The 25,740-nt window shown below is 39.2% G+C and overlaps 2 protein-coding genes across 7 annotated transcripts; one reads left to right on the forward strand and one right to left on the reverse strand.

The window, feature by feature from the left end:
- Positions 1 to 500: 500 nt before the first annotated feature.
- On the forward strand, positions 501 to 7,135 carry LOC147222773 (fibrinogen-like protein 1). 2 transcript variants are annotated; one of them, XM_086166861.1, is made up of 9 exons: positions 501 to 1,970; positions 2,230 to 2,475; positions 3,201 to 3,416; positions 4,389 to 4,508; positions 4,617 to 4,731; positions 5,045 to 5,182; positions 5,373 to 5,589; positions 5,689 to 5,884; positions 5,955 to 7,135. In XM_086166861.1, the coding sequence occupies exons 2-9, from the start codon at positions 2,320 to 2,322 to the stop codon at positions 6,099 to 6,101; spliced, it is 1,305 nt and encodes a 434-aa protein (XP_086022987.1). In that variant the 5' UTR covers positions 501 to 1,970; positions 2,230 to 2,319; the 3' UTR covers positions 6,102 to 7,135. The 2 variants fall into 2 exon arrangements, with proteins under 2 accessions (XP_086022987.1, XP_086022988.1); XM_086166862.1 differs by lacking the exons at positions 501 to 1,970; positions 2,230 to 2,475 and adding an exon at positions 2,499 to 2,638.
- Positions 7,136 to 7,363: 228 nt separating this feature from the next.
- On the reverse strand, positions 7,364 to 22,147 carry snx9b (sorting nexin 9b). Of its 5 annotated transcripts, XM_086166855.1 has the most exons (20): positions 21,823 to 22,147; positions 20,437 to 20,523; positions 19,402 to 19,476; positions 17,748 to 17,879; positions 17,074 to 17,151; positions 15,946 to 16,111; positions 15,308 to 15,343; positions 14,157 to 14,295; positions 13,804 to 13,888; positions 13,408 to 13,533; positions 13,168 to 13,285; positions 12,945 to 13,075; positions 12,684 to 12,787; positions 11,709 to 11,812; positions 11,474 to 11,551; positions 11,162 to 11,238; positions 10,058 to 10,147; positions 9,326 to 9,440; positions 9,151 to 9,242; positions 7,364 to 8,718 (listed from the first exon to the last, which is right to left on the reverse strand). In XM_086166855.1, the coding sequence occupies exons 1-20, from the start codon at positions 21,832 to 21,834 to the stop codon at positions 8,671 to 8,673; spliced, it is 1,893 nt and encodes a 630-aa protein (XP_086022981.1). In that variant the 5' UTR covers positions 21,835 to 22,147; the 3' UTR covers positions 7,364 to 8,670. The 5 variants fall into 5 exon arrangements, with proteins under 5 accessions (XP_086022981.1, XP_086022983.1, XP_086022982.1 ...); XM_086166857.1 differs by lacking the exon at positions 17,074 to 17,151 and having other exon boundaries at positions 21,823 to 22,146; XM_086166856.1 differs by lacking the exon at positions 15,308 to 15,343 and having other exon boundaries at positions 21,823 to 22,146.
- Between the last annotated feature and the right edge of the window lie 3,593 nt (positions 22,148 to 25,740).

Genomic DNA, 25,740 nt, shown 5'->3' on the forward strand with positions numbered 1-25,740 from the left:
ATTCTATTCATTGTTCTCTACACAAGCCTCATGTTCCCAACACTTTAGATGAAGTTCATCCCATTCTGCCACCTAGTCAAAACAACACGCCCAATTCTGTTAACAAATTGTGACGTCAATTCTTTAAAGTTTAGTCTACACTGGGAAAAGCAACATAGGTCATTGTCATTACAAACCCTCACAAGCAGTTTGTTAAATATGAAAGATGTGTTGTATTAGAGGTTGAGTAATCGAAAGACAGAGGATGTATATTTACTGATCATCTAAAGATAAAACACTTATCTACCAGGGCTAAAGGCTAAAATTTTGAATATCCCTAAATGAAAGGAGAAAAAATATGTATTTTCAAATAACAGTTATTTATTTCCTGGTATACGTTAATGTGGAGATGATCTTCTAAGAGCTGTAGAAATGTTCACAGTAGTGAACAGTGTTGAACAAAACTGCCAAAATGTAGTCATTAGTCATTGGTTTTTCGTGTTTTTGTCTTTTTTGGGGGGGTTCTCTTTGAAAGAACTGTCAGCAAGTTACCCTGGAAAATGTAATTAATTTTGCCCAAGTCAGATTGTTTTACCACACAACAAGAAGCAAGGAAAAAATTGTGCTTGATATGTCATCATAAATAATCTGCTCTGTTTATATTTAAATTCTTGAAATTGGGATTTAAAAAAACAAAAAACAAAATGCTACCTATAAAAATGTCATTTGTGATTATGTAAGTTTGCTTATCAGCTAACCTTCAGGCATTAATTCATCTCAATTGCACACTCAATCACCAATTTCGGTGCTTCAGGCCCTGTTCAACTATTTCTTTTTGTGTCGTCTTTGTCACTTCAAGAGGGAAGTCAGCTGTCAATACTGGCTAAGACCATTGTTGTTACATGGTGCCACCATGTGGTCCTGCATGCACATAGATAGCAATACTGTCAAGTGATTTTCAACTTGAAAGTGATTTAAATTCTTGATTAAATACATGAAAACGTTTGTACATTAAACATTGAAAGACCTTATGATTTTTTAACTGACTGGCAGATTTTATGCAATACAGACTGTACAATTCTTGTTGAAAACAGACAGCAGTTATGTGACATGTTTGGGCTCTAGATTTCATTTTTTTGAAATGCTGCTACATTGTAACAGCAGCTAAAAGCAAACAAATGAATAAATACCTTTGGCTTTCCTTTAAAAAAACATGTAAAAGGGCCAAAGCCAAGGGCACAAAGAGAGAGTGAACTACTTGAACACCATAATAGGATCAGAACCCCTCATATTCCCACTCACGTCAGCCCTTATCACCACCCAGCTTTCAACAGGATTATTGTGCTTGAAGGTGTGGGTGGGGATGTATGTGGGTGTTTTGCTGACGCATGTTATACAATGAAATGTACATGTGGTGAATTTTGGAGCAATGGGTGGATTTTATTATACTTTTTCTCTGTTATGGTTGCCAAATCCGACTTTTTTATGGGACACATTTTCCTCTACAACTAAAATTAAGTCTGCTCCCATATTCAATGAAATTCACACCTGTTTATTATTATATGGTCTTCCTTGTTTCCCCTGCATTTCACAATGTTCAGTTAGTGTGTCATGATCTTATCATTACAATTATATAAAAATATTCGAAATTTCCCTTTAAATTCAGGTGTCAGCATTTTCATCCATGCCCCTTGGCTCTCAATAATTTAATGATCACTTCCCTATTTGTCTCCCTCCTATCACTCAGTTGTTGCAAATCCTCTTAGTTGGATTATGTGACTAAGGTGTCTACTGAGAGAGAGAGAGAGAGAGAGAGAGAGAGAGAGTGAGAGAAAAGGAGAAAGAAACAGAAAGGAGAGATGTACAGAGGGAAGACTCCAATGAATCCCACAAAATGATACAGTAATAAGGAGAGAAAGAAGAGTGCAATGGCAATAACCCCTCAGCCTGACAAGGGCCAGGAATGGGGTCAGAGATTGTCAGTGAAAGGGGTATGTAGCTCATATTTTCCTTGTTTGATGCAGGAAAAAAAAAAAAAAAAAGCCTTTTTATTTACATGCATGATGCAGTAGGCACATGCTTGGATTTTTGCTGTCATTTTAATTAATCATTTACTGAGATAATGCATAGTCATGTGTTACTGTGGAGAAGCACAGGGCTTTGTGATCAGATAATAGTTAATGTGAATGACAAAAATGATACTATAAATAATACAAAAATAATACTAATAATATGTTTTCCCACTTGTAGGTGCAGTCAGTACACCCTCACCTGGTGAAGCACACCCATGTGAGTCCCACCCCTGTTTCCTCCAAGAAGCCAGGAACAGACTAAACAACAATGGCTTTTCTGTCCTTAACTGACTCGCCTGGCTGGAGTGTTTGCTATGCTCTCTGTATTATCCTTTTGTTGTTCCCGGTGGCCAAGGCTGACAACCTGAACACAACTACACAGGTTAATGGTGGAGGATCCCAGTGCGGAGAGTACACTAATCAGGTAACAACCATCAGCAGCCTTTGAGCGACAGCAAACTGAAATTTTTGATAACACCACCAGCGCCAGAGAAGAATGACTTGGATGCCATAAATGGCTGAACACACAGAAATAAAATAGGAACAATTTTAAGCGCTGAAGCTGCATTAGGAATGCAAGCCCCAAGGTAATAGAACTACTCTTATAATTATTATAAATAGGGATTGGTTATATTGGTACAGTCAGCCATGTGATATGAAATATTTCCAAAAATATCAAGTGTAATTGTTAAAAAGGTCTTCAGCTACTGTACATTTTTTTCGTCAAGGTATCATTGAGTAAAAGTCATTGAGTCCACAAAAAGTCATTGAGTCAAATAAAATGCTTAGTACTTCAAGTAATAGTATTTTGATGTAGATCAGCTCACCGTATTATCAGACTCCTTCACTTGAAATTTTTTTTTCATGGCTACATTTTACACTGCATGCTGCAATAGGTTTTCTATTTATCACATCTATTTCTTCTTTATTATGTAGAAAGATGAGGCCGGCTTTAGAAGGCAATTTGGAAAAGGCAATGAAAAAAGGGAAGAAAAAATACCCATTAACAGAAACCGTAATTTGCACTTTTAGATGCATGAATTAAAAGATTGCATGACCCAAAACAGAACTGATTCTTCAGACAAATGTGAATCTCAGCTGAAGTTTCTGTCTCGGGTGGCCTCCGATCAAGTTGCCCTTTCCCAACAGGTAATGGAAAATGGAATGTGTCGATTAGTGGCCACCCTGCCACAGCTGGATGAGCAGAGATGCCCTGATATGTTTCGCTGCACAGATGAGGTTTCCTACTGGCTGCATGAGAACGAGGAGAGGAAACAGCAGATTGATGCTCTGAAAGAGACCATGTCAGAGCTGCAGGAGGAGCTGAGGAATCATCGGCATCGCATCAAAGTCCTCGAGCTGCAGGTGAGATGCTGTTTTCAATTTAGTAGTCCTGGTCCACCACTAGCACCAATTGCTGTGGTCTCCATGGATACCTGATAGATGTCTTTTCCAGCAGTTAATTTTTGCCAAACAAGAAGGGACAGAACTTCCTGGTGAGTTCTCAAACCCTTGCTTCATATGATGCAATACTAAACATATTGTTTTATATCCAGCCTCAGAACATTATCCTACATAATAACACCAATCTTGCTGTTAAGGGGAAGACATTGCAATACTTTGAACACTTGAATGATTAAAGTTACTATCTTGCACTGTATTTTTGCAGTGGTAACGTTGACTATTGTGGGCAGGTCCGCACTGAAATGTGGTGCCTGTACATCAAGCTGGTTTTCCCAAGCATGTCCTTGACCTCGCTTACTAACAGGATTAGCCTCCTACTCTTCCACGTGTTTCCTCATGCGCCTCAGCAACTGAGCCTCTGCAGAGAGCCTCTGATGTCAGTGGCCAAAGGTGGATGGTGGCCAGAGCTAATGTCTTGTGTATGTTCTACATGAGAACAGGGCAAAGGAGAGGGCTTCAGGGTTTGTGGTAATGGGAGTTAGTGTTATCCTGCACGTCTGGTCTAGGAATAGATATATAATGAAGGTTTTGGCTTTAAGTTTTAAGAGCAAGCTTGGCCTTTTTGTCCTGACTGCACCTGCCAACATTGCATACCCTCCATGATGATTGCACGACCAAAGATGTGCACATGCGATCCCACTGGTTTGCTTCAAAACAGAAACATTCGGCTTTGCATTAGGTTTCATCATTGTTTAGTTAAAAAGCCCTATAAAACATCAATTTTTTACAGCTCTTTTTGCCATTTGTGTTAGATACAGGCAGAAGGCCTTTCCGATGATCAATTTTCAGCCTCTCTGGCCAACAAGTGGGTTCCAGCCCACAAAATATGCCATGAGTATTTGTTTGTCTCTGCTTTTATGTGCATGGTGTCAGAGTGAAGAGAAGAGCCATTTGAACATCTCCTTGGAACACCGTTTTCATGAACTGGAGGTGCACTACGCTGAGGCTACGACCCTGCTGCACCTGCAGGGCACGCTGATCTTAGACCTCCAGGTAGTGTCTATTTGGACAATGCAAATCAATTTGTGGATAAAATGGTCAATTTGGTCAATAAATAACTTAATTAACCAAAACCAAACTGAACTTCTTTACTGTCTGTAGAACCAAGTCCAAAATCTCACACATTTGGTGGAGAAAGTAAGAAGAAGTCCTGGGTGTTCGATAAGCATTGTTCGTCCCAACCCTCTGATGAGCTCTCAAGAGGCTCTGCACCCAGGTATATGTTACTCAGAAGGACAGCTCACACTAATGTCAAAAATTCATGTTTTCTCTAATCTGCTATGCCCATTTATCCCACTAGAGGGCCTGGGTTGAATGATTTTACAGATAGAGGCGTCAGATATCATGTTTCTCTCAGACATAATGAAGCCGGCCAATATTTGTCATGTGTTTTTCTAAACATACATGGGAACAGGGGCCACTTTCTATTACTCATTTGGGCTGACCTACCTCTTTAAAAATGCAACAGCAGTTACCATGGCTCTCCAGCAGAGACTACCAATCTCCTGAATGTTGATTTCCTCCCTCAGAGACTCAGCATGTGAGGAACTGTCCCGTAGATTGTGCCTCCATCTACTACAATGGAGTGAGGAGATCAGGGGTCTACACAATAGTGCCATCACTTGGAGGGATGCCTGTGGAAGTCTATTGTGATATGGACACAGATGGTGAGTCACAAATATTCACACATGAAACCGGACACACGGTGGGTTGCAGGGGTTTGGAAAAAGTTGTAAAGAGACTCCATGCACCTGCACTGGTTAGCCGTTCCAAGCTCATTCTGTTTAATTGAGAGGCGCAAATACAGCTGAGCTTCAAGATGTTTTGTCCTCAGTATGATCCCATCTTGTGCCTCAGGTGGTGGCTGGACTGTGATCCAGCGGCGTGTTGATGGCTCGGTGAGCTTTGACCGCAGCTGGAGGGACTACAGGGACGGATTTGGTGACCTGCATTCAGATTTCTGGCTGGGAAATGATCACATACATGACCTGAGCACCCAGGGAGAATACAGCCTCCGCATCGACCTGGAAGACTGGAGTAACAAGCATAAACATGCTCTCTACCAGAGTTTTAGGTTGGTGCCATGCACAAATAAAAAACAATTTGAGGATTGGTTGTTATTTCTGTCTGTATCTCTTGCATAGTTGCTCATGTTTTCTCTGCATGTTTTCAGTGTTGAGGATGAGGATCATCAGTACCGTCTCCATGTATCAGGCTTCAGTGGGACAGTGCAGGACTCTTTTAGCTGGTACCATGACAAGCAGGGCTTCAGTACACCAGACAGTGGCAACATCTGTGCCGAGATCTCCCACGGTGGCTGGTGGTACAACCAGTGTTTCTATGCCAACCTAAATGGCGTCTTCTATAGGGTAAGGCTCCACATGTCAATACAAGCTACTTTCCAGGCGTTACAGCTTCTGTCCTGTTTCTGTCTTGCAGGGAGGCCATTATACACCTAAAGGTCAGGGACCGCTGGGGCCGGATGGGATTGTTTGGTACTCCTGGAGAGACTCTGATTATTATTCTCTTCGTAAAGTCAGTATGATGATCCGCCCACGTACCTATCGAACACATTTATCTCCCTAAACCAGTGGCACCGAAACATGTCGGCATACCGATGCGAGAGTTTATCGACTGGGACATACAAGTGATACCAGGAAGTTCACGTCATCTTTTTAAAACTACTTTTTATTTCTAATGTACGTTTACCTTGTGGAATGGCCTGTGCAAATGTGTTGCATATGCTGTGTCTCAACGTCATGTTGGAGGCTCATAGGTACTGTTCCATCGTATTTTTCTGGACAAAAACACCCTTTATTATTTAGTTCAGTCTGGGTTATGGACATTTTCACTGGTTTGTGACTTCGGTAAGTTGGTCGGGACATTTTTCCAAGCCTGTGTCATGAGAAGTGATTTCTCCCTTATTTTGTACCTTTATTTTTGTACCTTTAGTTTGATACTTTGGCCATTAGCAACCTCCTGAAAATAAAGACATATTTGTATATTCAAACAATGTGGAAGGGCTCGAGATTCATGTTGGCCGAAGAGGCATGTTGAACTATTCTTGGAATGTGATGTGTATCTTGTGGGTTACGCACAAACTTGCTGTTCTCATGTGATTCATTTCGTCATTCAAGGTTTTAATTTTTTTTTATTCCTAGATCACTAAATTCCTTAAAAAGTGAATTCTTTTGTAATTAAGAGTATTCAGTTTTGTTCTAAGAATCAAATAACCTACCTTTCAGGTGTTGGTGAACATTCAGTGAAAAATAAACACCACACTTAACATTTTTTACAAATTAGATTTTGAATCCTACAGAAACCTTTTGTGGCAGGAAGTATTTATCACAAATCTTAAATCAAGCATATCAGCAATCTTGTAGACACTAAGGCAGGCATTTGTCAATCGGAGGTTAGCTTGTCAGCTAAATTAAATCAAAATCAGGCTTAAATTGGATTTGAATTTATTTTGTTGCTTAAAGGAATACAAAACCATTTAAGTTTTGGAACGCTTATCCAAAAAGAGAGCAATCCATGATACAACGTCAATGAATTTACCTTCTCTTTGCCTGTATACTGATACCGGCTCATCCAGCTGCACCTGATGGCAGGGAGCTGAATTTGGGGTAAAAGGGCTCTTTCACGTCCTTCAGAAGGCTGCACAGGAACATTCTTTGACCCTTGGCTTGGGCCACAGACTCATTCCTATTCCTAGCCCTCGCTTCGAGAATCTGCTCAGCGAATAAGGGCTTTACTGTGTGTAAATCAGAGCACATAGTGTGGCACACTGCAACACGAACAGAGAACAACACAAGGTTTCTTTCACTCTAATCAAAACAGACCTCAGATGAGTACAAATCATTGTTTAATAAATCAAACCAAATTTTCGCTCCTCTTCTTGAGATACACTGTATTCCAAAACAGTTCTATACATAAAATATCTCCATGACAAGATGCACCTGACAGGTTCGATATATACTGTGTGTGTGTGTGTGTATATATATATATATATATATATTTTTTTTTTTTTTTTTTAAATGTATTGAGATAAAAGAAAGTGACCAAGATTAGAAATTGATTGAAAACTGAGCAGTGAAAAGCAAAAACAAATCTGCATATACGACAGAATACATAATCCCACTTCCCAAACTTGTCTAATTGTACTTCTCTCTTTCAGCATTGATATCACACCTTCATATAAAAATCAGATCAACATACACCTGCAACTGACAGTCTAAACTCTTTGAATTACTTCATTTGCTTTGCAGGGTAATGTTTAAAATGATCACCCCCAAATTGAACTTTGTCTTAAAATGTAAACTGAAATGTCACGAGCACAGGCCCGACAATCACTAAATCAAGTGTTTAAAAGAAAATTCCTGAAAGGGGTCAAGGCACGTTGGCAAGGCCGGAAGGTGGTGGGACTTCCTGTTAGTTTTTGAGGAAGTACAGGAAGAAAGGATGCTGGTACTGTCAGCTGAGGACACAATCCATTGTAATACATTTGTTGGATTTTTTTAAGGGGACGCAAACTGCTACAAATATTGATGACATTATCCAAAAAATAATGAAAATCTGAGCTGTGTTTGCTGAGATAGTAACTTCTGTTGCACCCAAACCCCCTCCTTTTCCGATTGATACTTGTACTATCCATGGATTTGTTTGAACCATTGTTCAAGTTAACTTGTGGAATGAAGCTGTGGGAAATTGCTTGAAAATAAATAGTTGTCAAGTTATTGCAACATTGGGCTCTGCACATGTACAAAAAAAGAAACTCGGATTTGACCAGTGCAATGAGGGAATTCCAGCTAACTAGAGCCTGGATGTTTTCTTCCTCTGTCACCAGCTGTGAACCTTGGACCAAAGAAAGTGTGTGTAAATAGTGTGTATAATTTGGCCTTTGCTGCTGGCTTTCTGGTTTTAAGCCAGTGTCAAAGCCTTTTCAGCTGTCACACGTGGTTTCTATCTGTCCATAAACCCCTGAGAGGGGTGGACATAAGTAACATCATGAGCCAGGGCTGTTGGCAGGAGCATAAAGGAAGAGATGAGGTAAGACAGAAGGTTAAATTTAAATTAAAGGGAGGGAAAAGAATGCAGAGTAAGCAGGAAGAGCTTGTTGAACTCTTGTCTTGTGAGAGACAGCCTGCTGTTTCTTTCACATTGTCGTGAATTGACTGTGTGCTTGTCTTAGCTTTGCAGCGATCTGTGGGTTCAGAATACAAAAGGAAGCATAAATACAGGAGTCAAAGTCATCTTTAGCCTATAAGCACAAGACACTGTCATAATTATGCAACAAAAATGGACAAGGGGCGCTTTTCCACTACACATTTCCAGCACAACTCTGCTGTTTTGTTTTGTTTTTTTTAATGTTTCTGCTACTGTACCAACTACTTTTTAGTACCTTCTCTGGTGACGTTCCAAGTAAGTCAAGCCGATATTAAATGAGACGTCAACAGACTGCTGGGTGCTGATCGGCTAAACAAGAGTCTCGCTGTGCTGGTCTAGAAAAAGGTACTATGAATTAACGTACAGACACCCAAACTGAGTCAAGCTGTGCTGGACCTGTGGAGAAAAAGCGCCCAGAGTTCTGCAGACTTCTTTATTCTGAGAAAAGAGCTTAAATAAATGGCTTTACCGTCTCATAAAACTTGGCTTGCTCCTCCAGGTACAACTGCATGACCCTGTTGTAGTCATAGATGCGGTTGCTATGGAAGTGGTTCATCTCCGCTGTGGTTGAAAACAGTGCCATCAGCTCTGATATATGCTATGCTCAATATTTTCTGAATTCCTCTGGCTGAAGGATGTGGTACCTTGTAATGAATAGGACATGGTGCTGAGTCGTTTAGCCATGGTAGCTTTCTCCACAGTGGTGATTTTACTGGTGGCCACCAACTTGTCAGCCTCCTTCACCTTGTCTATGGCCGCCTGTACATTTTAAAACAAGACAGATAGTAACCTCAATTAAATACTGATGAAGTAGATTATAATATATAAACAGATATGATAAGGTGACATGACAGTCTACCATTAACAAGAGCTACTGATGCTATTGATATTATGTTAACATATTTCAAACAAGTCGAATTAGCAAAATAGATTCAGTTCATACAATGTGAAGATTAAGGCACATAAAGCACCATAGGCATTTAGACAGAGGCCGGTTTTGAGAGTTATTGGTAGTTTCTCCTGATATTTCTACCTCAGGATTGTTTAAAAAAAAAAAAAATACAACGTGACAAGTGCCTCCTCGGAAAATTGTAGCTCATTATTTGTTATTTTTTACTTTGCACATCGAAGCAACCTAGCACAAGTGCCCCCTAATGTGAAGCAGTGACAGAATCATTGTGACACGGATGTAGCGAATCTATTGTGCCATATTGTTTCTGAACTGTACTTCGTGCCTCATAAATAGTGATATATATATATATATATATATATATATATTCCAAAAATAAAGACAGGATTTTCTTATAGGGAGAGATAAGTCTTAAGTAAACTTGTGTACGGCTTTCCCTTCCCCATTTCCCCAGATGCTTCTGTACCTTGTGGACGCCAATGGTGTCCGGGAAGCATCCGAGCAGACCTTTGTATTCATTGTTTGTCTCCATGAGGAAGTGGAGGTCTTTCTTGGGCTGGAATACAGATAAAAGAAAAGTTCATTTAAATATCAAAGGAAGAAACAAAAGAAAAAAAAAACTCTTATGAAAACTTCCAGTTGGACAAAAAAAAAAATGTAAAGGTTAATCATTTCAAGGAGTCATGCCAACCAGGAAACAACAACAGAGATCGATAGATTCAGTATATCTTTGGATTTTCAATTCATGAACTGCAGACATGTGCATTCGTGTTTCTTGAATCTATCAAGAGAAAGCTTTATGACAACTGCATGGTTTTAATATAAAACAGACACTATGTTGACTTTTTGCCACTGGAATGAATCAATGCCCAGGCAGTCATGTTCCTTAATGCTAAGTCATACCATTGGAAGCACTCTAAATCTAACATCTCTGCAGATCTGACCAAAAGTGTCAGGATCAGCACAAGCTTACCAGATGAATCCTCCCTCAGGACGCTGCTGCAACATTTAAAACAAAAAAAATGAGGGGAAAAAAAAACAAAAAACAAAAAAAGCACATACCCTCCAAAAGAGCAATCTTACTGCACAGAATGTAGTGCGTTCCCACAAATCATCAGTCAAAACAAGGATGGAATACTAGAAATAAATATGTCCTTGGCCTCTGCCTTTGCTATTTCAGGCCACACTTACAGGATACAGGGCGAGAGGGGTCATTTAGAAAAAGAAAAAGAAAGAAGAAAAAGTCATATCTGAGATGAAACCACTGGAAGCAGGAAAGAATCACACACGTGAAACAATGTGGATTGACTATGGACAGAAAATGATGTTGGAAGTAAAAATACAAACAAATAAACAAACAAAAACAACAAGAGAACCCTACAGAATTGAGTTCCCTTTAAGTCCTTCTAATAGTGTGCTAGTGAAAGTAAACCTAACTATCCTGACATGACGGAAGACTTCAAGAACTAGGGGTCCAAACAAATTGATCGTTGTCGTGAATCATGGCTTTCAAGGCACATAGCAGTAACAGCTCGTCAATAGCTATCACTTGCAGAAATAGAATTCCTACTTGCTCTGCCACCATCTGTGCTATTTCCTCATAGGTCTTTCCTGCTTCTGTCATGGCATCAGTCAGGGTTGATTCACCTGCAGCAGACAAGAGTAAAGAATGTCATAATCCTGTTTCTTAAGCGCATCTGTGAGCCAAGCAGTGGGCTAAAAAGTTTTCTACATTTTAACTGCGGATTAGGTAATATCTAGTGAGTGTGTTTATTGTGTTTTGTTTTTAAAAGTCTGGATCATAAACTACCATTTAGGAGCTATGCCAGGGATAAAGCACACAATATGTCATCTGGGGTCATATTCCCACTCACTGCTGTACCTTGGTATCCGCTGCTGGTAAACACAGAAGAGAGGTTTTGGAAAGCTTTCCCAATTCTCTGATACTCCTTTGGCAGAGCTGACAAAATAAGACACATAAGAACATTATCAGACATAAACTACAAATATATTTTTATAAAGGCTCATTGTTTTCTATAGTGAGTACTTCTAGCAGGAAGTGAGGGTGTGGCCTGTGTGTGTGGGGAAAATATTTATTTAGTGCTTTGTGTACATACGGCCTGTACATCTCTTCCAGTGCTCCTGGCCCACAGTGAGAATTTCCTTCACTCCGTCATCCATTGCTTTGGTAAACCTGCTGAACTGCTCACATTTTTGCTCACTGTAAATTGTGGATACAGGGTAAATTTAAGAACGTTGCTCACCGTTAACAACCTATGAAAAACAGTGCTTTTAAAAGCATGGTTTATTGCAGGAATTGCAACAATTTTCCTTTAAATGTAAAACTCCCAAGTACTCACTAAACAGGTAAAAATGAGGTTTAGTTGTTAGAAATGAAAGATGTTTAATATATCCTACTTTACCTAGAAGTCTGGACTTCCCCAAACAGAGTAAAGAGGAACAGGTCAATAACGCAATTTACCTCAAGTTATTTATAACATAGTATTTATATATACCACTCAATATAGAGTAGGCACAGCTTCAGAATGTATCAGTCTGGTAATGATGAGATTTCACAATCATTACGATGGGACTTATTTTTGGATTAGAAAAAAACCCAACTCTCCTTTCAATGAGTCTTCCTAACTCATACTGAAAAGCATTGTTATGGTTGGGTTGGGTGTGGGTTGGCTGTCAGGGGCAGAGTCAACCTTGAGATACTATTTGGGGACAGGGGCGTGGCTCTGACTCGTCGACTGCAGAAAGACACTGGCCGGGGAATTCGTTTTGGCAACATTCCCAATGAAGACATAGAAGGCAATGTTTTATAGACCAATGGGAAGGAGCTTTTTCAGAACAACCCTGAGAACGAATGGCGACTTCAACACACACCCCTAGTCTTTCAGCAATCGATTTCTCCACGGCTGCCTGGGATTTCACCTTGCTATTGCAAAACAGAGTTAAAACTGATTGCATAATGTCCACAATGACATCTGTGTATGTAAATTAAAGCTTCTAGTTTCCTTTAAAACCATGTTCTACTTCATTAGTGACTGGTGCATTCTTTGAAAGCACATTTTGATTAAACTCACACTTCTAAAGGGTCCAAGTCTGCAGCTTCAGGCTCAATTGTAGTGAAAATCATCACTCCTACGGTTTCATCCTTCTCTGCTTTTCTTTTCCCCATCTTCCAGTCCTGCACCCGAAAATTATAAACATGTTGGTTCTTGGGTCTTGAATAATCGAGGTCAAACAAATACAGATGCAAGTATAAACTGACTTCTAGTTTGAAAGATTTCATTTATAACAATCTTTTAGTGAGCAAGGTGACAATCGGATGGGATGAAGCTTACCTTCTCATCCTTGTAGGAGAGGAATAGCTGGAAAACTTCACTGTTAGAAATAACTGGGTGCCTACACATTCTGCACATCCAGCCCTGTAACCGCTCCATGCGCATCTTTATGAACTCTTCCTCAAATCGCCCTGGCAAGGTATATTGCAGGCAAAAAATTGTTAGTTTCCTCATATGAATCCTTTCGGGGAACAAAAAGCATTGTTTTTGGTAGCACGCTTACCTGTTACCTGCTTGTCTGGCAAAGAGGGAATGGGGATGGCTGAACCAAATTTGTCCAGAAGCCTCTCATACAGCCAATCAAAGTGTTTGTATCTGTGATTAACAGGCCGGTTTGTAGTCTGAAATTGCATTACAGCGAGTGAACATGATATCTTGTAGTCATTGTAAATAATTCAACTAGGCCAAGCAGTTGCGCGCATTATTGTTTTAAATGCACCACAATAATATTAAATGTTCCTACACTGGGTGTTATCTGGTACTCGATGTAGCTCTTCAGGCCATACATTTTTGACCCTTTCTTGGGATCAGCCACCACACAGTCTAACTGGGTTTCTGGGTAAAACCACACAGGACCAACCTCTCCGATCTGTGGACCAAACAAAAGGTTGTATGGACTGCGAATAGGAAATGCGAACATGAAATTGGGAGACGGAAAAAGGTGATTATCATTGCTGATAAATTTTAATTTTGGCAATAGAACCATGACTGATTATTTCAATTAACAATGGAAGTTTGTTTTTTCAGTTTTTACAGCTGGGGATTTTAAGCCATCTTTTTTGCAGTTTTAAAACAAAACTATATCTTCTTAAATCTATTGATGGATTTTGGGGGTTCATAAGTGTTGATGATAACCTACATAAATTGGAAGCTTGTCTTTTCCCTTCACAATCTGCTTGCAAAGTAGGTAGAGCTCTGGACCAGACTTGGAGAACCCTGGAAACCTGTTCGATGAAAGAAGCATGTGAAGAGGGATGGTCATATACTTTTTTTAAATTTAATTCTACTCGTGGCCATCAAAGTATAAATCACTCCTAGGCAACATGTAAAAAGCAGATGCCGGATCTGGACCTGTGCGCAGAGAAGGAAGGGCATCTATCTTCTACCAAAGTATACAGTAAGATAGATTTTTTTTTTTTTTCTTTCCCAGAAGTTGTTCCTTTCAATATTCTTTGAAATCTAATTTCTGATCGTTATATCGTCAATTCTTACTTGTTTAAAGAGATTTTCATTGAGGATGCATGAGCTCCACCCCTTTGCATGGCTCCACTCTCTCCGGCCTCTGACTCAGCATAACCTCCGGTGGATTTCATGTCATCCCAATCATCATCCCATTCATCATCCTCCGCTCCTGTGGTAGAATATGTTTACACGGGGTTACGTTTTATATCGCAGAAGAGTAAGTAAACACTCTCATCTAACCTTCTGTATGACTATCTGTCCAGCCACCACAAGCAACAGGTGAGCATTACATAAAAATTCAAACAATGTGTTAGAATTAACAGGCACAGGCATTAATTCCTTGGTCACTCGTGTTATCCAATGCAGTCTTTTTTGCCTCTCAGGTAAAACATTTGGGCATTTCCACATTTTTAATCACCCTTGTTTAAACTCAGCACATAATTTGCTCAATTTTTCATGTTTGCTCTTTATGTGCATGAGTTCAAAAACACTTATTTGTCCTACCAAAGAGTTTTGCCTGGAAGAGTGAAGCATTCAGGAAAAGAGACTTTTTAATGTCAAAATATATGGGAATGAATTCTTCAAAGCACAATTATATATGGAGCTTCAAAGCAAAAGAGCATATTTCCTGCTCCATGGCGTTCACAGACAGCAGATGTGAGGTTCTAAATTCAGCCCTTAGTGTTCAGAATAGTTACTGGTTCAGCAAGTTAGAAGATTATTAAATACAATAAGGACATTTTGAAACAAGCTTCACGATAAAAAGTAGGATTTTAGAAAATGTGCTATGGACATTTTTGTATTTCATTACCAAAAAAAACAAAAAAACAAAAACAAACAAACCTGATTTATAGCATACCAATGCGATAGCAACAGTATTTAAGCCAGATTGGATTTCCTTACAACCTTTAATGAACTGAGTCTAATATCTGAGCCTTCACTTTTTCTGGTCCTATATATAAACTGTATATAATCCTTTTTATATTATGCCATTCTTCTACTAAAACATGCCTACAGGCAGTTACAACACTCAAATCACAATATAGTGAATAATACATTAATATCAGGGTACCAATAAAAAATGTCTTGCATGCTTCTAAAAGGTGAATATTTCACAGAAACATTTGCTCTTTGTCTTCAGACATGAACACAAAAGCCCCCGGCAGGCCATGCAGGGATACCTGTGCAATCAATATGGTAAGGATATGGGTAGACAGCTTTGCAAGAGACAAAGAAAGGAAAAGTATATTAATTTTTTTCCCCTCTCTTATGTTGTCGTTCTCTAAATATTAAGTGGACCATTCAAAAAAATAGGTCAAGCAATTTGTCCATCTGACTCATAAGTGAGGCTAAATTTTCCACAGTCTGACAAAAAAAGTCGTAACTTGACTATTCGGTCCACACACTGGAGTGACACAACAGAGGACGGCCACATCTGGCAGTTTATGCATCCCAAACTAAAACTGGGAGAAAATATTCTCAGCATTACCCAGTTCAGTCAAACTGACCTTGAGTAAATATCCATTGAAGCAGATGCGGACTATCAGCTAGGCATCAAAAAAGTAAATTTAGTGAAAGGGAGATGTTGTGTGCATCCTCTCTTGTAAATACTCATATGTACTCAGACAAAAAAATAAATAAATAATGCTAATCAATGAAATCCCAGACCACCATCATCATCATCATCCAATTCAATAATGCATACGCACTAACAACGCGTTGTAATTACTTCTGAATTCACCACAGCAATTTAAATCCATTGTTTGTGTGAAGACATTATAAACATGGGATTTAAACTTTCCTTCAAGTGTGTTCTTACCTGGGCCCTGGTAAGCCTGAGGGTGGCCCTGTGATGTGGAACCCCAGGGGTCATTGGAGGCAGTCTTCCCAGTCTGGGTGCCCTCTGGATTGGATGCCCAGTTGTTGGAGGCTTCCCCAGAGGGGTGTGCATTCCACACAGACCAAGGATCACTGCCATTACTAGCCTAAAAATACAGGATGGAAGGGAATGTAAAAGAATAAAAATGTCTGTAAACAACAAGCCAAGGCTAGAGTTAGAAATAAAATAAATGAAAACAGCATAATGTACAGTTCAGTTTAGTCATCAGAGTCTGAAAGCATGCCCTTATCATTTAAACATGACTTTTAACAAGCTAAGATACATTTGTGGGATAATAATCGCTTTTAATGTGCAAAATCAACAAGAATGTGTTCTAGTGTTCTAATTCAAATGGTACTCTCACAAAGTAAAGCAACGCTCTCAAAAAGACCAAAGATATAAAAAACTTAATATTTAAAAGTCAATGGTGCTATGTTGTCAGGCATGCAGACTAACCCTTGTGCAGGCGAATGCATACAAACCTTTTTTGGGTTACTTTTACTATTGCCTAGCATTGAGCCATAAGAGTCATCAAATTCACCACATAATGAACATAGAAAAAAAATCCAGCACACAAATATCAAACTCACTTCATAGCAATTTGATTAACAGCATTCCAGCAATGTATTTTTGGTTAGGACAGTACTATTACTACACCTGCTAATAAGGGAACGTATATTTTTTTTCAAAGTACCATTTGCATATAGTTACTTAAATTCTGATGATCAGCTGGCCTAAAGGCATGTGACATGATCTGAAGATTTCTTAGTGTGATTGGTCGAATAAACTTGACATAAGACTGATTATTTCATTGTGTGGTGCTGATTTGTAAAATGGATATAAAGAGTATGAGAGACAATTGACATTTTGGATGTGTGTGTAGCAATGAACAGAGGAGGAGATCAAGCTTTTTGCAGGCAATAGGAGTAAAATGGGGAATTTGCCAGAGCAAACCAATGTGTGTGTGTGGTGGGGAGGGGGGGCTTAAATGGGAAAAAAAACAGTTAGGGGAAGAGGGGCAAAGTTCATGCTACTGGATTGGCCCACCACACACCATGTGGTGGTTACCTCATCAGGGGATGAAAGGTAGGGGGAAACTGGGGTGTCAGGGGTATCAGGCTGAGGACTCAAACCCCCAGCATCCACCTTTAAGGGAAGAGAGGTTGACATCGTCACAAAGTGCAATCTCAGCACGAGTAAGATGCAGTGATGTTTAATGCAGCAGTACCTGCATGTGGGCTGTTGAGACAGCAGGAAGTATGACTTAGTATTTCTTTCCAAACTCAAGGTCTCACTGCGTCCCCATTTCTGTTTATTCAGCAGTACACTCATTCTATGCAGCTTCCTTCCAGTCAACCACTGAAGAGAGCAAATTCCCTTCTAGTATTTTTTTTAATCTTACAACAGCCTATGATGCAAATGGTGAAGTATCTCTTATGCCAGCTGCTCTCACTTCTGCATGTGTGGGACGCACCCAATCTGTGCTTCTGCTTTTGCCTTTTTTCATGTATTTTAATTTTTTTTTTTTTACACATCTACTTCTTATACTTTTATTTAAGTGGTGGTCTTGGCATGTTGTAACTGGTACTTAGCCACAGCGTGGATTTATTACAAACTTGTTTTACAGAGGTCATAATTTTATGTTGTACCGCTACCCACTGAATAGGTTTCTAAAACCAAATTGATAAATATTTAATTCACTTGTATGGATTTAGTAACTCCCCATGGTCAACCTTTAGTACCTGCTTTGGTGCGGGTGCTGATGCAGGAGCATAGGCATCGAAGATGGACAGGTCCGGAGATGCGACATTTCCAAAACTTTGAGTTGGTGCTGCTGTTCCTGCAGCTGGGAATGACGGTAACGACTTGCCGAGCTACAAATTGGAGGTTATGGAAAAGTGAAAGACAAAGGAAAAAGTCACTTTAGAAGAACTAATCCGGATATTTCATTATAATTTGATGAGTTTTAAAGGTGCATTCTTCTGTGGTAATGTGATCTTGTCTTCTTAGCATTCCATAGCTTCGCAGCCTAGATATTTCCTCTGTGTCTCAAGTCTGATAGACAATTTATAGATTTAAATCCATACACACACCAAAAAAAAAAAAAAAAAGACATTGAAAGCTTGAGTCCTGATGTTTTCCATTACATCGAAAAAAGGGCAAATGGTCGTCCCCTGGTTTTTAGGATTTGGACAAAGAATCAAAACCATCTGAGGGCTGCTGAAGAGGTAACTAAGGGTCAGAAAAACATCTACATGGTCTTGTTTGCGGGTTAGACCAGACAGATCACATCAATCTCACTGTTTATACACTCAAATGCGAGAATGTTGGAGGAAACGTTGTTTAAAGTGAGATTTAAAGTCTAAACAGATATTTTGTCTGATCAGACTCCTTTCACGAGTCAGCCTCTGAATGTCTTTGTAGTGAATCATTTCCTCATGATGAAGCTGGAATGGCTACACACACACACACACACACACACACACACACACACACACACACACACACACACACACACACACACACACACACACACACACACACACACACACACACACACACACACACACACACACACACACACACACACACACACACACACACACACACACACACACACACACACGCCTCTGATTTAAACGCATTCAAATGAGCCTCGAGTCAACCTGTTGCATGTGAAATGCAATAAATGCAGGGGAGAACAGACCCAATAGGCATGACATTAAATCTCTAGAACCACTTTCACTTGTGGATGAGAACAGTGTGATGCCATACTGCTATTGAAAAGTATACCTCTACCTAGTATCAGATCCATTCGCACTTATGTAGCGCTTGCGGAATTTTGTTATTTAACAAAAACAAAAGGAATATAACCAGTGTTGATTATTTGCTTTCCCTTAATCCTGTGTTGGAGATTTTTTTTTAATCATTTTTACTGATAGATCTCAGCATGCGTCTCTATTTTGCTTTATTTCTCTCTTCCTTGTAGAGTAACCTTGGCCAGAGTGATTAGAAGCCATATGGCATATGTATGTTTGTCTCTTGCATTAAGTGTACCCCGTGGTGGGTTAAAATTGTGAGTTAAAACAAGATTTTTAGTGTTGGTAAATGTAAATAGCGTTGTGGTTGTTTATACAGAGAGGGGAACTCAGATCAGATCTCACGTGACCTGTGAGGGCGCCTGTGATGATGCACTTTAAACTTGTATATTTAAAAGGAGGACTCAGGACTTTTTTTGAATGCAAATGTAAACCAGTCAAAGCCATCCTTATTATCTAGAATTTAGAGGAGTCACATTCTGTTGAGATCAGTGTGAGGCAGGAAATGGCAATCCAGAGAGATGTGCTGCTCATTTTTGGGGGAGAAAGTCTATCTTAGGTGTGGTGTTGCTTCTACCTCAATGTAGTCTTCTGGCACCAAACCAATGTCCCCTCTGGAGTTTTGTGCTTCAATCCAGCCACCTCCGATATTCTGAAATTATAGACAGGGCAGTATGAATGAGCCATTAACATACATAATTTGTTTTTTTCTTTTAGATGGGTTAAAGAAAATACATCGTATATATACATCGTATATATACAAGTTTAATGAGAAGATCTGACACTATAACATTGAGCTATCAAATATAAAAGCAAGCAAAAGACAGGTTCTTAAACATCTGTTAACACATTAAATGCTCCTAGAACAAAATTCCTCCATAGCCCAATCAGTTTTTCCAGGGTTAAACCATTCTGTTCATACAGTGGGGCGTAATTTGCTTAAGACAGGCTCTGATTTGAAAACTATGTAGGTCAGCACACAGTTAGTAACCTTTGAACTGTTGCCGACTAACTGTAATGACATCATGTTTGCAGCCTCTCTTTTCCTTCCTTCCTCTCTACAAGGCTGACACTTCTTTTATAGCCTTGTCTCTGGTTGGACATTTAATCTGTTGGCTTTTTAAAGGACAACGCTTGACCAGTTGTTACATATAAATGACATTCTGTGGATGATAAATGTATCACTAGAACTGCATTAACACATTTTTAAAACTGTGGCTCAAGGTTCAAGAAAAAATGTTTACCTTTACAATATAAACAAAGTCAAGTCCACAAACATCTAATGCTTTTTCACATACCAATATGATTAATTAGAATGAGAGATAATTGGGCTAAAACCTGTACTTATATATGACAACAAATACAACATCCACTGGCATACAATGTAGAATAATATTATACATTTCATATATAAAGTATTCGCCGATGGGGAACTCGACAAAAACATATACATCAAATAAACAACAATACAAAGTAATCTGCATACATGCAGGAGGTTTATCAATCAGAAAAATTCAATAGTCTATTAGAAATTACATATAGATATTACATATCATTTCACTGGAAATAGAAGGAAGGCAGGCAGAAATATATGGTAGAATATGCAACTTACCTGATTTGTGATGGTGATTGTCTCACCTTCCTTCACTGTCAACTCATTGTTTCCAGGCTCAGCAGTGAAGTCATATAAAACCTGTGCCTGAGCAGCATAAAAAAAGAAAAGAAACAAGAATTGTACTTTTTAGGCAGTTTGCAAAAAGACTTGCTGAACAGTTCCCTTTATTTTCCAAAGACAAATGTGGAAATGATGAAACAGGCTCAACTAGTTCTAGGCTTGATGTGCTGACTCCTTAGTTGACACCAGTGTCAACCAAAAACAAGCTACCTGGTTGGGTTTGAGGTCACAGGTCACATGGAGCATATGTGCATATAGACAGACACATGTGAATGTGCAGATAATCAACAAAGAAATAAAAAAAAGAGAAATATCCCAGGAATAAATGCTCTGGTCAGCACTTCCTTTTCAATCCTAGTGCACTTAATAATTTACAGATTTTACAGCTGAAAAACCCCATTCACAAATCATCAGGATGAAATGTAGAGATCTATACTGGCCTTAGCGGTTCTCCACCATGGGGTCAATTAATCTGGATATTTTTTTTACTCTGATCAGTAATAACTTGCTAGATAAAGCCATGGATGTCTCTTGACATGTCAGTCAGTTATTATAGGTATTATCACCCAACCACTCAATTATCTGGGGATAAAACCATGTTGTGATATGAAGTCATGTGGCCATATAACATTTAAAATTAGATACCATTATGCTTATATGACTTCACTATTAATGTGCAGATTGATGAATGTGCAGCATTTGTGTCTAAATTTGGAGTCACCAAATGACTTTTTGAGAGGTGCAATACTGGGAAACATTGAAAAATTGGGCATCAAAGGTGATGTAATCTGGAAGCCAAAAGTACAACAGCAAGCCTCAGCCATTGCAGTTAGTGCCTGCTATTTTAACAATAAGTCTTGTTCTGCGATTAGTCAAATTAATGTTTTAACTCCAAAGTGATTCATTATAAGTGGCAGAGTTGCGTTTAGGATTGTATTTAACGGAGTGTGACCCACACTTAAGACTACATTTCCCAGCATTCCACGGAGGCACAATGACCTGCACTGGGAAGGTAGTAAAATGTCACAAGACACTTTCTTCATGAGACACATTTTCCATGTAAAACAAACTATTTGCTTAACATTTCCGCATAGTCACGTATTGTGACGATTATGAGTTTTTCTCAATTTGGTTAACCAAATGTTTTGGTGATATTTGACCCCCCTTATCTATAACTTTGCGCACCGAAGTTAAGCTAATATGAGGAACGGCACCGCTGGCTATACAGTACGTAAGCCGTGTATTTTGACTAAAGTTGTTGGGGGAAAGCCGACAAAGACACGAGAAAACGTCAATATAACCCAGAAAACTTGTCAAACCTACCTTTAGTGCCATTGTCGAAGCATTGATCAATCATTACCGAACCAGGCCCGTTGGTTTTCAGAATTTCCAGTCCTCAGCTGGACATTTCCTCCCGCTACTTTTCTACCAAAGTGAAGAAAAACACAGCAGTTCCTCCAGTTGGTACTCCGCCGCACCGCGGCCTTTTAACACATTATTAAACTAGCAAGGGGAAACAAAAAAATAAAGCAAACGAACAAATAAGAAACCCTTGTCGAAGGCGATGGTAGTGGGCAGGACCGATGCAAGTTTGGAGCGCGTAAAGAAGTGCTGACAGTCGGGACGGAGGGAGTGACCTGCTCGGCGCGGCGGACTGAAACCGGAAAGGTATCGAGCCCACATTGCTTTCCCAAGACGGGAGGTGCCATTGAAATAGACAAGGACTTTGTGAAATTCTGTTATTTATCACGAACCGAAATAGCAAATGTGTATAAAAATAACAGTCCTACCAAAATAGTGCACTAACTTAAAACATTATCCGCTGATCGTGAAGCATACACATCCGCCAAGGCCATTGGTAGAAATTCACTTTTTCACTGTTATGACTTACAACACTAGCAAAATCAGCTTGTTTTTTTTTTTGTTTGACCTACATATTTCTGCGATCAGATGATCCAAGATCATTTCAAGTAAAATCAAACTGTAAACAAAAACATCAACAATACCTACAACTCTTTAAAAAATTTGAAACGCCATTTCAAGTTACACAACTAGTAGTGGTTTAGACATTAATCAAATCCCCATGGCTCTCTCTCTGTTGTGTTTTTAATGACTGTTTTGTGCACAGCTCCCCTCAGAGTGACCCAAAAGTAATTTCTTGTGCTTCAGTCAGCCTCTACTGGGCTAAATGTGCAATGGGCGTATAAAGTGTCTCCTGTTGTGTGTGTGTGTGCGTTTTTTTTTACCTCTTATGCTGTTATATACTGAAACTCTTACCCTCTTTCTCTCCCTCTGGGTGTGTGTGTGTGTGTGTGTGTGTGTGTGTGTGTGTGTGTGTGTGTGTGTGTGTGTGTGTGTGTGTGTGTGTGTGTGTGTGTTTGGGGAGGATTTCTGTGATAGAAATGTGAAGCTTGGGCACTTGCACTGAAAATTTTTGTTGAAAACACTGAATTGTAATGTAAAATTTGCAAATAAGGGTTGCTGTGTGGGTTGGAGTCCCTCAATCAATTTTAAAAAAGCATTCCTAAAGCATCAGTTTATTCATAAATGTCATATGCACTGGAAAATTCTTCAAGTGTAAATTGATTTTGTCACGTACACTAATAGAACACTTAAACTAAGCAGTTAAGGTCACTGTTCCACATTCATAAGAATTAAAACAGTTTTCCTAGCCTTGTCAGGCAATACACCATCCGATAACACAGGGCAATCAGTCTGTCTGTTGGTTTTAAATGGATATTTGCTTAATTTCTCACTTATTTTTTTATTTTCGGGGGTCTGAAATTGAGGGAACAAGCCTCTTATTATCAATTTAGTCTCAAACTACTGGTTAATTTATATTATTTACTTCCCCCACAGCATCTCATATGTCAAACACCCAGTGATCTAGTTTGACAAAGATCCTGATGAACAGGTTGGTATTAATAAGTAGCTAGTAGGGGCCGGGGGGCCCCGGCTTCACAACTGGCCACTGCTCATTGAAATAGCAGCAGTGCAAATTACCTGCTGAAGAGCGTCACACAGAATGGTCATGTGAAAGAAGTGCTTAAAATATATGAAGGTATAGAGACTGCAGTAAGAATGATATAATTCAACATGCTGATGGCGTTTACTGAAGGCGGAGGAGTATCAACTGGACTTAAAAAACAACCTCATAGAGCAGCTTTCCTTTAAGATGAGATAAACTGTATTGATCCCCATAGGAGAAATTACTTTGTCACAGCAGCGTAACAGTTACAATGTCAGAAAATAAAGAAAAGTAAAATAAATATGAAATATTAACTTCTTTCTAATGCCATCAACATGTCAAAAAACTCAACTGTATACACATCCAGACAGCTTACGATGATTTGATAAAATGTTTTCTTGTGGCAAGGAACAAAAACAGTTGCCTTTTTGGTCTAAGTTTGATCAGTCAGTTTAGATCGATACAAGGTCTTTGTGCTTTTATGTTTTACTACCTGAAGCTTTATTATGCTCCCAATACAATAGATCTGTACTCATATTATTGTGCTTTACCTAACAGTCATCTGTTCTCTGCCCACACATTGACTCAAACAAAGTAAAAGCTTGACAGGCCATATTAACATTGCACGCTTCTTTACTGTTTTCCATTTATACTGCCAAACAGCCAGAATCTTGGTTCACACCGGCATCTTCAATTGGATGGCTAGCTTTACGGCCTCATATACTTATGCAACAAGCATTTGGCCTCAATTTTGAATGTACTGACTGGGGCATTTCTAATGTCTCCTAAACTAATTTCTAACACAATAGCTCATCCAGCATCCCAGCCTGCCACCACAAATTATATCTATCTTGTTAATGTATCAAAAAATTGTTCTGTTTGACCAAAAGCATAAAGCCGCACTGAATTTTCTGCTTTTTAACCACATTTCTTTCACAGATTTTCTTCAGTACAACCTCATCTCTTTCCCATCACCCACAAAGAGTGACCCTCCCATGTCCTTTGGAATATGTACAATTATATCATGAATCATGACTGAGAATAGAATGGAACTTACATCATATCCTTTCTGGAATTTCATTCTGAACTACATGGTGTCCTGATAATTATTACCCATTCCTTACCCTGACAGTTCTTCCATTCATAAAATCCATGAATCAATTAAACATATTCCTTGAATTGTTGCTATATTAAATTTCATTCGACGTCCCTCTTTCTTTTATTACATCATAAACTTTCACATCAAAGAGAAAGACTGTTAGCCTGAGCTTTTATAATTTCATCCTTGAGACACATCACTGCAACAGTAGGGCTCCTTCTTTTCCCAAATGTAATAAAGTATTATATGAAATAAATCTCTCACTCAGTTTTGATCAATTCATTTCCCAATTTGTGATGTCAAAGCAAAGATCTATAATTTCCTGGCCAGTCTTCATATTCTTCCGGAATTATCATTGACACCTTCTGGCATCCTGTTTTTCCCTCTCCGTATTAATTTTGTAATAAACCAGTAACAGGTTCCTTGGGCTTGTGAGATGCTTTATCAAGTGATGCTCCATTTTTTTCTTGCTTGTTTTGTGCCAAATGCATTTCTTTCTTCTTTTTTTTCCATAGTGTCATTCTTCTTTGGTGAGGCACTATAACAACTATTTTAAAAAGGTCGATCTCTTAGAAGCTCCCATGGTGACCGTTCTTTGTGCATGATCTCACAAGGTGTCCCCATCACAATGTGAAATGACCATTTGAGACCCATTATGATCCTGTGTACATGTGTGCGTGTGAGTGTGCATGCATGCATTTCTATGGCCCAAGAAGACCAGGTGTCTGTGTGATATCTTCAGCCCATATCATCTTACTCAATTCAATTAATATGGGGTGTTTACAGAGACACTGGCCACAACAACTTGTGTAACACAATACCTGTCTAAGCGCAGAGACTCAAAAAAATGGAAACAGATCAGATTCTCCTATCAAATACTGCCATGAGTCCAGAAAACACATCTCTCTGCTCATGGAAAGCCCGGTGTTTGTTTTTGTCAGTCTACCAAAGTATGCATAGTATACAGATACATCAATCCACTTTAGCGGCAATCTTTTGGTTCTATAGGTGTCTCCAGGAAGGCTGACATAGCTTATGGCATTTCTGTTCCTCTAGCTTTGGTGCAGTCCTTGAAGAAAATTCATTCGACATGCAATAGCTTGTTGTGACTGTAGAGAGGTATGAAATATGACCTTGGCATGTTTGCCAGGTTAGCATGCTACACATGCTGTAA

The sequence above is a fragment of the Fistularia commersonii genome, chromosome 20 (genome assembly GCF_037954325.1).
Source record: "Fistularia commersonii isolate RoL2024-O1a breed Wild chromosome 20, RoL_Fcom_v1.0, whole genome shotgun sequence".
NCBI lineage: Eukaryota > Metazoa > Chordata > Actinopteri > Syngnathiformes > Fistulariidae > Fistularia > Fistularia commersonii.